The 12,446-nt window shown below is 43.3% G+C and overlaps 1 protein-coding gene across 1 annotated transcript in view; it reads right to left on the reverse strand.

Annotated features, from left to right (window-relative positions):
* ANKS1B (ankyrin repeat and sterile alpha motif domain containing 1B) overlaps window positions 1-12,446 on the reverse strand; it is a 1,150,548-nt gene that overhangs the window by 90,852 nt on the left and 1,047,250 nt on the right. Inside the window, exons 18-19 of the mRNA XM_052640785.1 lie at window positions 5,516-5,623; window positions 3,270-3,449 (exon numbers count right to left, since the gene is read on the reverse strand). Coding sequence (XP_052496745.1) covers window positions 3,270-3,449; window positions 5,516-5,623 — 288 coding nt within the window. The remainder of the gene's footprint in view (window positions 1-3,269; window positions 3,450-5,515; window positions 5,624-12,446) is intronic.

Below are 12,446 nucleotides of genomic sequence, written 5' to 3' on the forward strand. Positions count from 1 at the left end.
ATACATATTAAGGTATTATTATACAAATGTGAATGCGACGTTTATCTATTAGGGGTGTGGAAATAGGGAAGCCTTTCAGAACTGAGCCAATGAATCCAGTGTTTCCAGCATGATAGGAAACCCATTGTTTAAACGTGCTGACATCACTACATTTCACGGTTTCAAAAATCCTAATAGTACTTAACTTGATTTTGTTTCTCCCATATTTGTGTAAGACAATTTGATGCCACAACATTGCTTATGTCAGAATAAAAGCAAACAATAGCCATGCTATTTAAAATTCTCTGGATTCCAAGAAAGGTATTTTAAACAGTTTCAATTGAAAATAAGTAATTAAATACTGGGTTACCATTTGAAAAATATATGCTAACAAATTTTACAGGTAGAATGGACATTAAATTTACCTCAATTTAACCTTAAGAAGGAGTTTACTAAGTTAAAGCACTTTCACACATCTGCTGGGCAAACATTAACAAAGTTAGGTTCCTATAATTACTGTAGCCACTAAGAGCTTCAGGTTCCTGGCCTATGGCTAGAATTTCAAATCACTCTGCTGGGGGCTCAGCTAAATCAGAAGCAGCAGAGGGGTCTCTGTGAATAAGGATTTGTCCTGGTGGTTTTCTTTTACCTGAATTTTCCTTTCTGTTAGGAAGTAAGAAAGCCTGAAGGTGGACTTCTGCCTTTTAGTGGGAAACAAGACTGGCTAGGCATGCATTCCTCCAGAAAGCCCCTCAGGAGAAATCCCTTGGGAAAGGATTTCGCAGGGGGCTGGGGTGGGGGCGGCGGGAACTGAGCTCCCAGTAGGAAGTAAGTGTAACTAGCTCCCAGTAGGAACTGAGCTCCCAGTAGGAAGTAAGTGTAAAATTTCCTACAGGAATTTTAATTGCTAATTCCCGTCTTTAGGAAGAAGAGTTGAATTCAGCTTTACACTGGCTAAGGGCATAACTTTGGGGAAGACTTGGTCTAGAGAGTGTATGATGGATTATATATTTAAAAAAAAACCAAATGGATTTCAAAAATTATTACAGCAAACAATCAGAAACAGAAAAATAAGAAAAAACATCAACAGAGTGGCTGAATGGTGGAACAGTCACATAAATAAAACTATTCAACAACAAAATAACTGAGTATTTCATATTTTGACAGGTTAAAGCTTTGAAATGACGCTATTTTTAAAAGGTATCCATTCATTTCTCCACGATTTCTAGCATTTCTAGACTGGGAAAGAGTCTCAGACAAATAAAAGACTGCAATTAACACAACATAAAGAGTTGAGATCCCCAAATCTCGTCTTCTTATTGATTGGATTCCTGTAGTGCCATCTCCTATTTACTCTGCAGCAAAAGCACTATATTGAGCAGTGGGATTTTAGAAAGCTTCTAATAAGCTCCTGGCTGCTGATGGAGGCCCAGGTCTCCATCAGTCATTTGAACACTGGGAACAGCACTAGGGTGGGGGCGGGAAGGGAGGGAAATAAGCACGTACACACAGACCCTCTCCAGCTCACATCTCATCTGCTGCTTACCTCACTTTCTTTCTGCATTTGTGCCTTTCTCACCTGGCCAGATAGAAGTTCATTCAATTTTCTCAAGGGCAAGACAGTTCCTGAAAGGGATGCATTCTGATTGGAACGACAAGAAAAAGATCTCCACTCTTCAAAAAAGTAATACTTCCCCTAGCTTGTGAATCTCATAAAGACCATAAGGGAGCAATTGCTAGATTACCTCTGAGGGTTCACGCTCAGGCAGAAGAGTAATTAATTTCCTCTTTGGAAAAAAACTGCACTATGTGGAGAAATTTCATAAATTGCATGAGCAGTTCAGCCAGGTGATTCTGTTGCTGAATTTGGCACAGTCAATAATGGCTAATTCTCATTAATGAATGATCCTCCCTTATCCAGCAGGGTAGGTAAGGGTTCGGGAAAGATCCAGTTTGTATTCATACATAAAGACTACATGGTTCAAGGTTAAAACAAATGTCTCTGCTGTCATTAGAGAAATTCACCCACATATGTGATCCACAAATACTAACAAACAGCAGAAAATATATGAACATTTTTTGGGGGGGAAGGTTTTAGATTCGTTATTTAAAAAAATAATCAGTGGAAACAGTAATAAGGATTAAAAGACAATACTGAACAAGAGAGAGAGGGAAGATTATTCTTTTCTTGTCTCTCCTACATTTTCCACCTCCCTGCAATAAAAGATTCTCCATAATCCCAACACTGCTATTCTCTGCACAAAGAACCCTGAAACCAATTCAGTACTGAGCAAGCTGAAAGGAGACACAATATCTCAGACCCCATCTCTTCAGGGCATTTGTAGGCAGAATAGCCACGGCTTCCAGAACATTCTTTTCACATTTCTTTCATGAGCGGTAGCACTGAATGTTTACCAAAGGCTTTAAAAACACAGAATCTCACCAAACAGATGAGAAAAATATTTAACAACCAAGGCAAAGCAATTACAGTCAAATTTTCACCTCAAGATTCTCATCTTAGGTGTGGGAGGGAGAGAGAAGTCTCAACACATCAGTCTGAACCTAGAACGAGGATGAAAAGAGTTGATCCTGCCAATAGCTGTCAACAGATCCACAGCTTTGAATCTCGGGGTGATACTGCAGGGCAAGCTGCCATCTGGCTATGGCTGACTTGAATTTTTGAGCAGTGACCTGGGGACAGGAGAGACCCAGACATCCATACCCAAAACATGAAGAGATCTGAACAGGACAGATCTCTCTCTTCAGGTATTTGTCAGGCAGCAGCATCATTTTCAGCTACTCAAGATGACAATACGAGACGGCTGCAACTAGTCCCCACTGTACAAGTCTATACACATGTGTAAACTTGGCAGGAAATTAACAGCATTACTTGGAGTTAGCCCTACTCCCCCTACCGCCCCCGGGACTTTCACCCTGTCATCCAACCAATTTAACTCTGTAATCTAGAACTTTATGACTTTTCATTGTGTTATGATTCTTACACAGCATTATTCCCTTTAGAGCAAAGACTTTCTGGGTGCAAAGAGATCAGACATAATATCTTCAGTCAAGAACTGGATAACAATGATTTGAGTCTACATTCCATTCCGAGAAAGGTCTGTTTCAACCTAGCTCAACTGAGCAGGGAATAAAAGTCATGACATAAAGTGGGAAAATTCCAGTTAGGTTGGGTACAATATGCATCCATTGTAAGTGACTGTTCAGAATCGGAATGCATTACTTTATCCGGGAGAAAGGCAAAAACATCACAGAGGCTCTGAACACCTTACCTGGGCCATCTGCCTCTCCAGTTTTGATCGGGGAATATCATCAAAGTAGTTTTCATTTCTTCTCCTCCTTGCATCGCCCTGCATGATAATGTGAGGAACGTCTAGGGAGCCACCAGTGGTGTAAGTGCTTTGGCTAAGTGATGGAGACAACTGAGGAGGAGTGTGATTACCACTGGGTTCCTGAATGGAAATACATCATGAAATAAATACCATGTTCTTGTGGCTGACCTCTGGTTTCAAAATTGTGAAACACTGACAAGATACACCGCGGGGATGGGGAGTCATTTTTAAATCAACTGCTGAGGAATCAATGACATTCTACCATTTTATTAATGGCATGATCAACATGTCCCCCCTTAAGCATTTCAGGTCAAAGGTTTACAGTATAAAGAGCCAGGCTCTGTTTCCTTAAGCCTCCATCATGGATGATCTCGGGAGAGAGGCACACAAATGCTAGGCACCCCCCACACTGTCACACGTATATACAAGGGAGGGAACTGTGTCTCCATGTGAACAGAGTGGCCTCATTACGGTAGGTGCCACGACAAGACAGCTAAAATAGGACCTCATGGGTCTTGATCTTCCATCAAAGAGCAGCCTGGCAATCAGGCAGGGGAGGGGACACGATATGGAAATGGCATGCCACCTGCACGGACTCCAGAGCAATGCACGAGGACAGGCTTTGATGGCAAAGACAACTGGGGGAAACTGGTTGAGAAGGAAGATAAAGGGCGGCAGAGAGCTGGGCTCTGGTGTTGGAGAGTAAGAGGAGGGCCGGATCGTGCTGGTTCTCCAGCTACTTCTCCCCAAGACATTCCAGACGGGCTCTGATGGATTCATACGGTCCTGCATTTTTTTCCTGGGAACCTCTTTCTTTGATTTATTTGCTGTTTCCTCAAGTCTCTTCCAGAGAGCCAAAGGGAGAGGTTCAGAAGAGGAAGGAGAGACAGTACGGGATGTAGCAGGGAATACTCCTCTAAAAGCTCATTTAGGATGGTTATACTGAGGGTGCCTATATCTTTTTCCTCTTCATTCGGCAAAATGAAGGCAAAACAGTAATCCCTTTCTAGCTCATTTCCCCCCCCCAATTTATCTGAGGCTCCCTCTATTGAGGGAGAAAAATAGGTCCTTTTTTTTTTTTTTTTAAATATATATATAGTCACTACTCAACCAGCTTCCAAACAACGCGTATATCCCAATTCCCCCAGTCATCAATTTTCCTCATGGCTCCCTCCTGGAGCCAATTCGCTCGCCTTTCCTGAAGTCTTTGTGTACTTTCTTCTCCTTTAAAATGGAATCAGCCTCAAAATCTTAACAGCTCCTCTCCTGCCTGATCCTCTGCTATCCTGACAGTAGTTATGCTGTTTGCTGAAGTCCGCTGATAGGAAACATTCAACGGCATTTCATTGCTGGCAGTTACATCTAAGTGCCACTTTTGTGTTCATTTATTATCACTACCCTTTCTGACACTTGCAGAAAAGGAATCAGAAGCAAGCAAGTACAGGGCTCAATAAAGAGAATAGAGGTGGAACTCTCCAACTGGTCATGGAGACCCTGGCTTTATGGTGAATTTTTGAAAAGTTCCTATGGGCCTCATAAACACCAGAGACTGCTGGTTACTCCTTCCCAGGACCATTCTCCCTGGAATCTTCTCTCTCTTTGTCTCTTTCCCCCTGCTTTTTCTTGCCTTCCTTCCCTTCCTCTTTATTTCTCTCTTCCTCCTATGGTTTCTCTCTAGTTTTTCTACCCCATAATTCTAAAATACAGCTGAAATAATTTACTAAAGTCCCAGATTCTCTATTCTTAATTTCTGAAGTGGGTAAAAACCGAACAATTCATTTCTTAAAAAACAGAAGACCCGAAGGTTAATTTTAAATCGATCTTTAACTTAACTCTGGTCCTCATCGATTTTCTTTCTGTGGGTTTGAGGAGTTTGACAGAAAATTTATTTCCTCTCTGTGTTGAGGGGAGTGTGGGATGGGGGGCAGCAGAGAGGTTTTTTAAAGGTGATGGTTTTTCAGATGTTTATCTAAATCTCAAAACCACACATTTAACCAGTCGAGAAAAACAAACCTTCTCTTAGAAAATGCTATCAAAGGCAAGAAAGCTTTTTATACAGATAAGGTAAGCTACCTGGAAAACAGCCTGTACTTCCTGACCCACTGCTTCAGTCATTCCTATCTTACTGCACAACACAGTTTTTGAGGATATGAGTGGAGGACGGAACAAGCACGCGGGGTACTTACCCTGAGGGTGATGGACCGAGGGGGCTTCTGTGGTGGGTCGTCGTGCAGCCTGTCTCCCAGAGATGCCAAGATACGTTTCCTGTGGCCAATCAAATTGATTTTTAAAACCTGAAACGACATATATATTTGGATTAAATACTTCACTTGAGAAAAATGATTTTTACTTGTCCTGTAAGATGCAGGAGGGGAGAGATTTGTGCAAAATTACCTCTGCACCAGGAGAGATGTGGCATGAGATCCGTGTGTCCCCGTGAGGCCACGGAGAGAGGACCGGGGCGGCGAGGCAGAGGAGGAGCAGGGGCAGGGCTTCTGTCAGTCAGGCTGCCCACGGTCCAGCTCACCACCCAGCAGCCACAAGACCTCTCCAAGTGTGAGTCAGGTCTCATCCCTCCACTAGCTTCCTACGGCTCTAAGAGCAAAACCCGAGTCCCGACCTGGCCTCGGGGCCCAACAGGGGTGGCTGCTCTCTGTCTCTCTCTGGTCCCTGCCTCTCTCCCCTCTGGCTTTCTCTGTTCCTTGAAAAGTCATACTCATTCTGGCCTTGGGGTCTCTACCCCTGTTTCTCCATCTGCCTGGAATGCTCCCCTGGCACCCCGACCCACCGCCTCTCCTGCAATTTTCAAATGATGCTTTCTCATCCATTTGGATGCTGCTTCAGTGTGGTCTCCTCACCAAGGCCCATCCCACCTCCTTGCTGAAAGAATCGAACCCTCAGCCCAGTCATGCTCCACCCTGTGAACCTCTTCGTAGCATTCTCTGAAATAACTTTATTTGCAGGGTTGGTGTTTGTGTAGTCCTCCCAACAAGGTGCTTCTCTGGTGGCTCAGGAAGTAAGGAATTTGCCTGCAATGCAGGGGACCTGGGTCCAACTCCTGGGTCAGGAAGATCCCCTGGAGAAGGGAACAGCTATCCACTCAAGTACTCTTGCCTGGAGACTTCCTGTAGAGAGAAGAGCTTGGCGGACTACAGTCCAGTCCATGGCATTGCAAAGAGTCGGACACGACTGAACAATTGACGCTAACACTCACCCAGGTAAGACAGCCTTGCCTGTGCTTAGTTGCTCAGTCATGTCTGACTGTTTGCGACCCCATGGACTGTAGCTCGCCAGGCTCTTCTGTCCATGGGGATTCTACAGGCAAGAATATTGGAGTGGGTTTCCATGCCCTCCTCCAGGGGATCTTCCCAACCCAGGGATCGAATCTGCATTGCAGGTGGATTCTTTACCATCTGAGCCACCAGGGAAGCCCAAGAATACTGGAGTGGGTAGCCTATCCCTTCTCCAGGAGGTCTTCCTGACCCAGGAATCATACCAAGGTCTTCCACATTGCAGGCAGATTCTTTACCGGCTGAGCTACCAGGGAAGCTCTCAAAAAAAACATTCACCCAGGTAAGTGTCCAGAGAGCAGGTATGTCTTTATCATCATTATTTCCCCAACAATGTTTGAAATAATGGAAGCTCAATGAATATGGAAGAATGAATATTAAGGCAGATGAAAGTATAAAGTAGGAATAGAATCAAGTACTGCTGACCAGGGTCTCCCCAGGATGGGACTTTTGAGTCTGACAGCATACTGCAAAGGGCAAAGTGCAAACGAGATGACATAGGAAATCAAGCCTTGCAGAGAGCCTCAGTCCCCAGCCCTACCCAGAGCTTTACACGTTACACTCTTTCCTTCATCACAACATTCCTAATGGGAAGGTGCTCTTCTTGATTTACAGAAGAGGAGACTGAGGCTCAGAGTGGTGAAGTAGCCTACCAAAGAGCCAATATATGGTGGCTCTGGGATTTGAATATGGTTTGCCTGACTCCAAAATTTGTTTTACTCTTAAAAAAAAAAAATTTGTTTCACTCTAAGGCAAACAGCAAACTTTGGGCATCTCTCTAAATATCACTGACTTTTTAAAAACAACAAATTATAAATCCATTCATAAGAAATATGTTCACCTCTTTCCTACACACGTACGGTACTAGGATAGAACAATTCTTGTTGGATAACTAGTTCCAAAAGTCTATGACCCATTGTTAAAATTATCTTTTTAAAAATTCTCTTCAAATTTTACAGGGTTGAGGGGGTATTTCTCTGGCACTCATGCTGTGCTACCCTATTTGTCAGTTAGCCTATTGGCCTCTCTGCCTAAATTGATTTTGATTTTAAGTTAGCATGATGTTCTATTCCTTTCATTTTTAAATTACACTTTACAATATTTTCTAAATTTTATATTGGAATATAGCTGATGTACAATTTTGTGTTAATTTCAAGTGTTCAGCAAAGTGACTCAGTTATACATGTATCTATTCTTCAAACTCTTCCCCATACTGGCTATTGCAGAATATTGTATTGAGTTCCTTTGGTAAAGAATCTGCCTGCAATGCACGAGACCCCGGTTCGATTCCTGGGTCAGGAAGATCCGCTGGAGAAGGGATAGGCTATCCACTCCAGTATTCTTGGGCTTACCTTGTGGCTCAGCTGGTAAAAGAATCCGCCTGCAATGTGGGAAACCTGGGTTCTATCCCTAGGTCGGGAAGATCCCCTGGAGAAGGGAAAGGCTACCCACTCCAGTATTCTGGCCTGGAGAATTCCATGGACTGTATAATCAATGGGGTTGCAAAGAGTCGGACACAACTGAGTGTAAATACAGTGCATACGCTGTACACAGTAAGTAAGAGCTTCCCAGGTGGTGCAGAGGTAAAGAATCTGCCTACCAACGCAGGAGAGCAGGAGATGTAGGTTTGATCCCTGGGTTGGGAAGCTCCCCAGAGTAGGAAATGGCAACCCATTCCAGTATTTCTTGCCTGGAAAATTCCATAGGCAGAGGAGCCTGGTGGGCTACAGTCTGAAGTGACGTTAAGTAGCTCAGTTGTGTCCGACTCTGCGACCCCGTGGATTGTAGCCCCAGGCTCTTCCGTCCGTGGGATTCTCCAGGCAAGAGTACTGGAGTGGGTTACCATTTCCTTTTCCAGGGGATCTTCCCAACCCAAGGATCGAACCTGGGTCTCCTGCATTGCGGGCAGATGCTTTAACCTCTGAGCCACCAGGGAAGCTCTATAAAGGCTACAGTCTATGGAGTTGCAAAAAGTCGGATTCAACTGAACACACATGAGCACGTGTTTTACAGGAAGTCCCTGTTGGTTATCTGTTTTATACATAGCAGTGTGCATATGTTAATCCCAACCTCCTAACTTATCCCTCTCCCACTACATGTCCCCTTTGTTAACCGTAAGTTTGTTCAGTTCCTTTTTATACTCACTCTCTGACCCATGTCTGTCAAGGGTGGGGATGGTGAATGTTAATCAAGGTCTGTCTACAGGCAACACCTCCCTTTGATTTTATAAACCTTCATCTCCCCCAGACTGATAAATCCTCATCTTGGCAGGTTGTTTCCATAGAGCAGCTCTCTTTTCATAAAGCAGTCCCTTTAGTCCACTCTCTCTGTACTGTCTCCTCCCCTATTTCAACTGCTTCAGGTCTGCTGAACAAATTACTCATAATAATCCAGGCATAGGTAAACTTTGGCATTACATTTAAGCAGGATACCATTTCCTGCCTTTAATGCCCTTTAAAAACGCCTTTTCTAAGCACTCTTGACTTTTGGTTGGCCATATAGCTGCAGTAGGAATAAAGAGGCACAAAAATATACAATGACTGTAAAACCTCTTAATTCGGTCAGAGCTGCTAGTTGAACGCCCTTTAATTTGGAAGGATGGTTTGAATGATTGCTGCTACGTTCCTTATCTTACAGTTGACCATGCAGAAGCCCATCTGCCATCCTTCTGCCCATTCATGTAAACTTGTGTTATCATTCTATATTCATATTAGCCAGCGTGGCATTTCACTACCTGGAAGACCTTAGTAGTTTTTGCAACTCTGGAATTTCACCATATACCCCTTCTTTCAGATGATTTATAAATATGCTAAATAAATGCAGTCCCATGGCTGATTACTTGCAGACAAGACTGTTCGTACAATCCAGAGAAATGCCCTTGCATTGTTTCTTGTCTATTAAACATCAAGATCAAAGAAAGCCTCCATTTCTGAAAAATACAACATTAACCTTTTCAAGTGTATTTGCGAGTCTAAAAACCACTACATTTTCTTATTCCCTTTTATTCTTTTTTTTTTTTTTTTTTTCAATTTCTTCTAATTTATTTATTTTTTTTTTTTTATTTTAAAATCTTTAATTCTTACATGTGTTCCCAAACATGAACCCCCCTCCCACCTCCCTCCCCATAACATCTCTGTGGGTCATCCCCATGCACCAGCCCCAAGCATGCTGTATCCTGCGTCAGACATAGACTAGCGATTCAATTCTTACATGATAGTATACATGATAGAATGCCATTCTCCCATATCATCCCACCCTCTCCCTCTCCCTCTGAGTCCAAAAGTCCGTTATAGACAGCTGCGTCTTTTTCCTGTCTTGCATCCAGGGTCGTCATTGCCATCCCTTTTATTCTTATTCTCAACTACTTGGCTAAAACTTCTATTAAATATAAATTTCTCCCACAAAATCCTCTCTGCCTTTCTCTCAGGAGGGAATTGAACCTGGTGGTGATGGTGCTATCACAGACCCTTGAATCCTGCTAAGAAATGTTCTTATAGCAATAAAAACATTCAAAATTATTTTGAAAAATAACTGACACTAAATAACAACTGTGGCAAAACTGAGTGGGTGTAACCTCCATTGCTGCTTTTGATTTACTCACTGACAACTCAATTTTGGGCAAGTTACCTGGACTCTTTTATTTCCAGTTTTCTTGCTTATAAAATGAGGAGGTTAATGCCCTGTCTCAAGTGCTGTTGGAAAGATAGAGTGAAACTGAAAACAATCAGCACAGTGCCCTGCACATACAAGATGTAACTTCACAGGGTGCTCATTTCCGCTAACAGTCTCTAAGGATACATGGAGAGCTGACCCGGCGAAACAGGGACTTGGTCACTTTCATAAAGTTAATCATGTCAAACAAATATGGTGATGCCTTGCAGGAAGAGACGTGCTTAACCTCAGAAAAGTCCTCATGGAAGCGACATGCTCTGGTAGGAATGGGTCTGGTTTCTAGCTATTAGTTTAGTACCAGAGCTAATCTAAAGGAAAGTATCCTAGTCTTCCATCCCACCATTTAAACTCCAACAGGAGGTAAACTGAGGTCCTTCTCCACACTGGAGCTCTGATGCTGCCTGCCCCATAGAACCACCCCCAAAAGGGAGACAGACATATAGGCAGCTAGAATGAACTAGTTAACACAGAATGTGATTTGTGTCAACAATGCCTGGGTAACTCCCCTTCCTTATTAGAAATGATCACATGTTATAGGAGATACTGATGATTACATTTATGGAACATCTGCTATGTTCCAGTTGTGCCAGAAACTGTGCCAGGTGCATTTATATATGTGTAAATATCTCCTTTAATTCTTACAATAACAGTGTCATTCCCATTTTACAGACGCCAAACCTGAGATTTAGAAATACTGTTATTTGTCAAATGTCTCACTGCTAATGGATATCGTGGCTGGAATACGCACCTGATTATGAACCTGCTCTTTACCACTCACCACAGGCTCTTCTTGTTGCTATCAACCTCTATAGTGTTTGGCCTTAGTTATACTAGGGTAAAGCGTCTGCCTTCAATGCAGGAGACCTGGGTTCAATCCCTGGGTCACGAAGATCCCCTGGAGAAGGAAATGGCAACCTACTCCAGTATTCTTGCCTGGAAAATCCCATGGACAGAGACGCCTAGTAGACTACAGTCCATGGGATCGCAAAGAGTCGGACACGACTGAGCGACTTCACTTCACTATACTATTGTCTGGGCTTCCCAGCTGGCTCAGTGGTAAAGAATCCACTTACCACTGCAGGAGACACAGGAAATGTGGGTTCAATCCCTGGGTCAGGAAGATTGCCTGAGCAGGAAATGGCAACCCACTCCTGTATTTCTTGCCTGGAGAATTCCATGGACTGAGGAGCCTGATGGGCTTCAGTCCATAGGGTTGCAGAGCTGGACACGACGCAGCACACACACATACTACTGGTTACACATTATAATGGTTCTTCAGCTGGTGCTTTTTTTTTTTCTTTGAATTATCATGTTCAAAACATTTATACTGGGTCTCGATCATATGAAAACATTAAAATAATACAACTTCAGTTTTGGACAAGGCTCGTAGCAGGGTTAAAGCTTCAGATCAAAAGAGCTCAGGCACATATCTTACAGAATTCCTTGTAAAATGCGTATACACCAAAGGACAAGAAGTCCTCATTGACCCAAGATTCAATCCAAGTTGACTAATATTAGACAGGTAGGGAAGGTAGACATTTGGCTTCAAAACTCCAAAGCTGACAATAAGAAATCCAATTGGCAAAACAATAACAGAGAGACTATTCTAAAGAAAGACAGTTATTATGGAAAAGTCAAGTCCAAAGGCAGTTGGGTTTGCCTTCAGTGACTGTCATTATAAGAAGATAGGGAGATAGTAAAATTATGCCACCCTAGGCACTGTAACTCACAACCAGTCAGCCTATAAATCTTCAGTTTTCAAAGAGGCAGAGCAACGATTACTGTGTTAGTATAGAACTCTGTATGGATTTCATCACTGCTTGGGTGAAAAGTTGCTGCTGCTGCTAAGTCACTTCAGTCGTGTCCGACTCTGTGCGAACCCATAGACGGCAGCCCACCAGGCTCCCCCGTCCCTGGGATTCTCCAGGCGAGAACACTGGAATGGGTTGCCATTTCCTTCTCCAATGCATGAAAGTGAAAAGCGAAAGTGAGGTCACTCAGTCCTGTCTGGCTCTTAGCGACCCCATGGACTGCAGCCCACCAGGCTCCTCCATCCATGGAATTTTCCAGGCACGAGTACTGGAGTGGGGTGCCATTGCCTTCTCAGGGTGAAAAGTTAACTGCATGTAAAAGGAAGAAACCCTATTGGAGTAAA

The sequence above is a fragment of the Budorcas taxicolor genome, chromosome 5, assembly GCF_023091745.1.
Source record: "Budorcas taxicolor isolate Tak-1 chromosome 5, Takin1.1, whole genome shotgun sequence".
In the NCBI taxonomy this organism is placed as follows: domain Eukaryota; kingdom Metazoa; phylum Chordata; class Mammalia; order Artiodactyla; family Bovidae; genus Budorcas; species Budorcas taxicolor.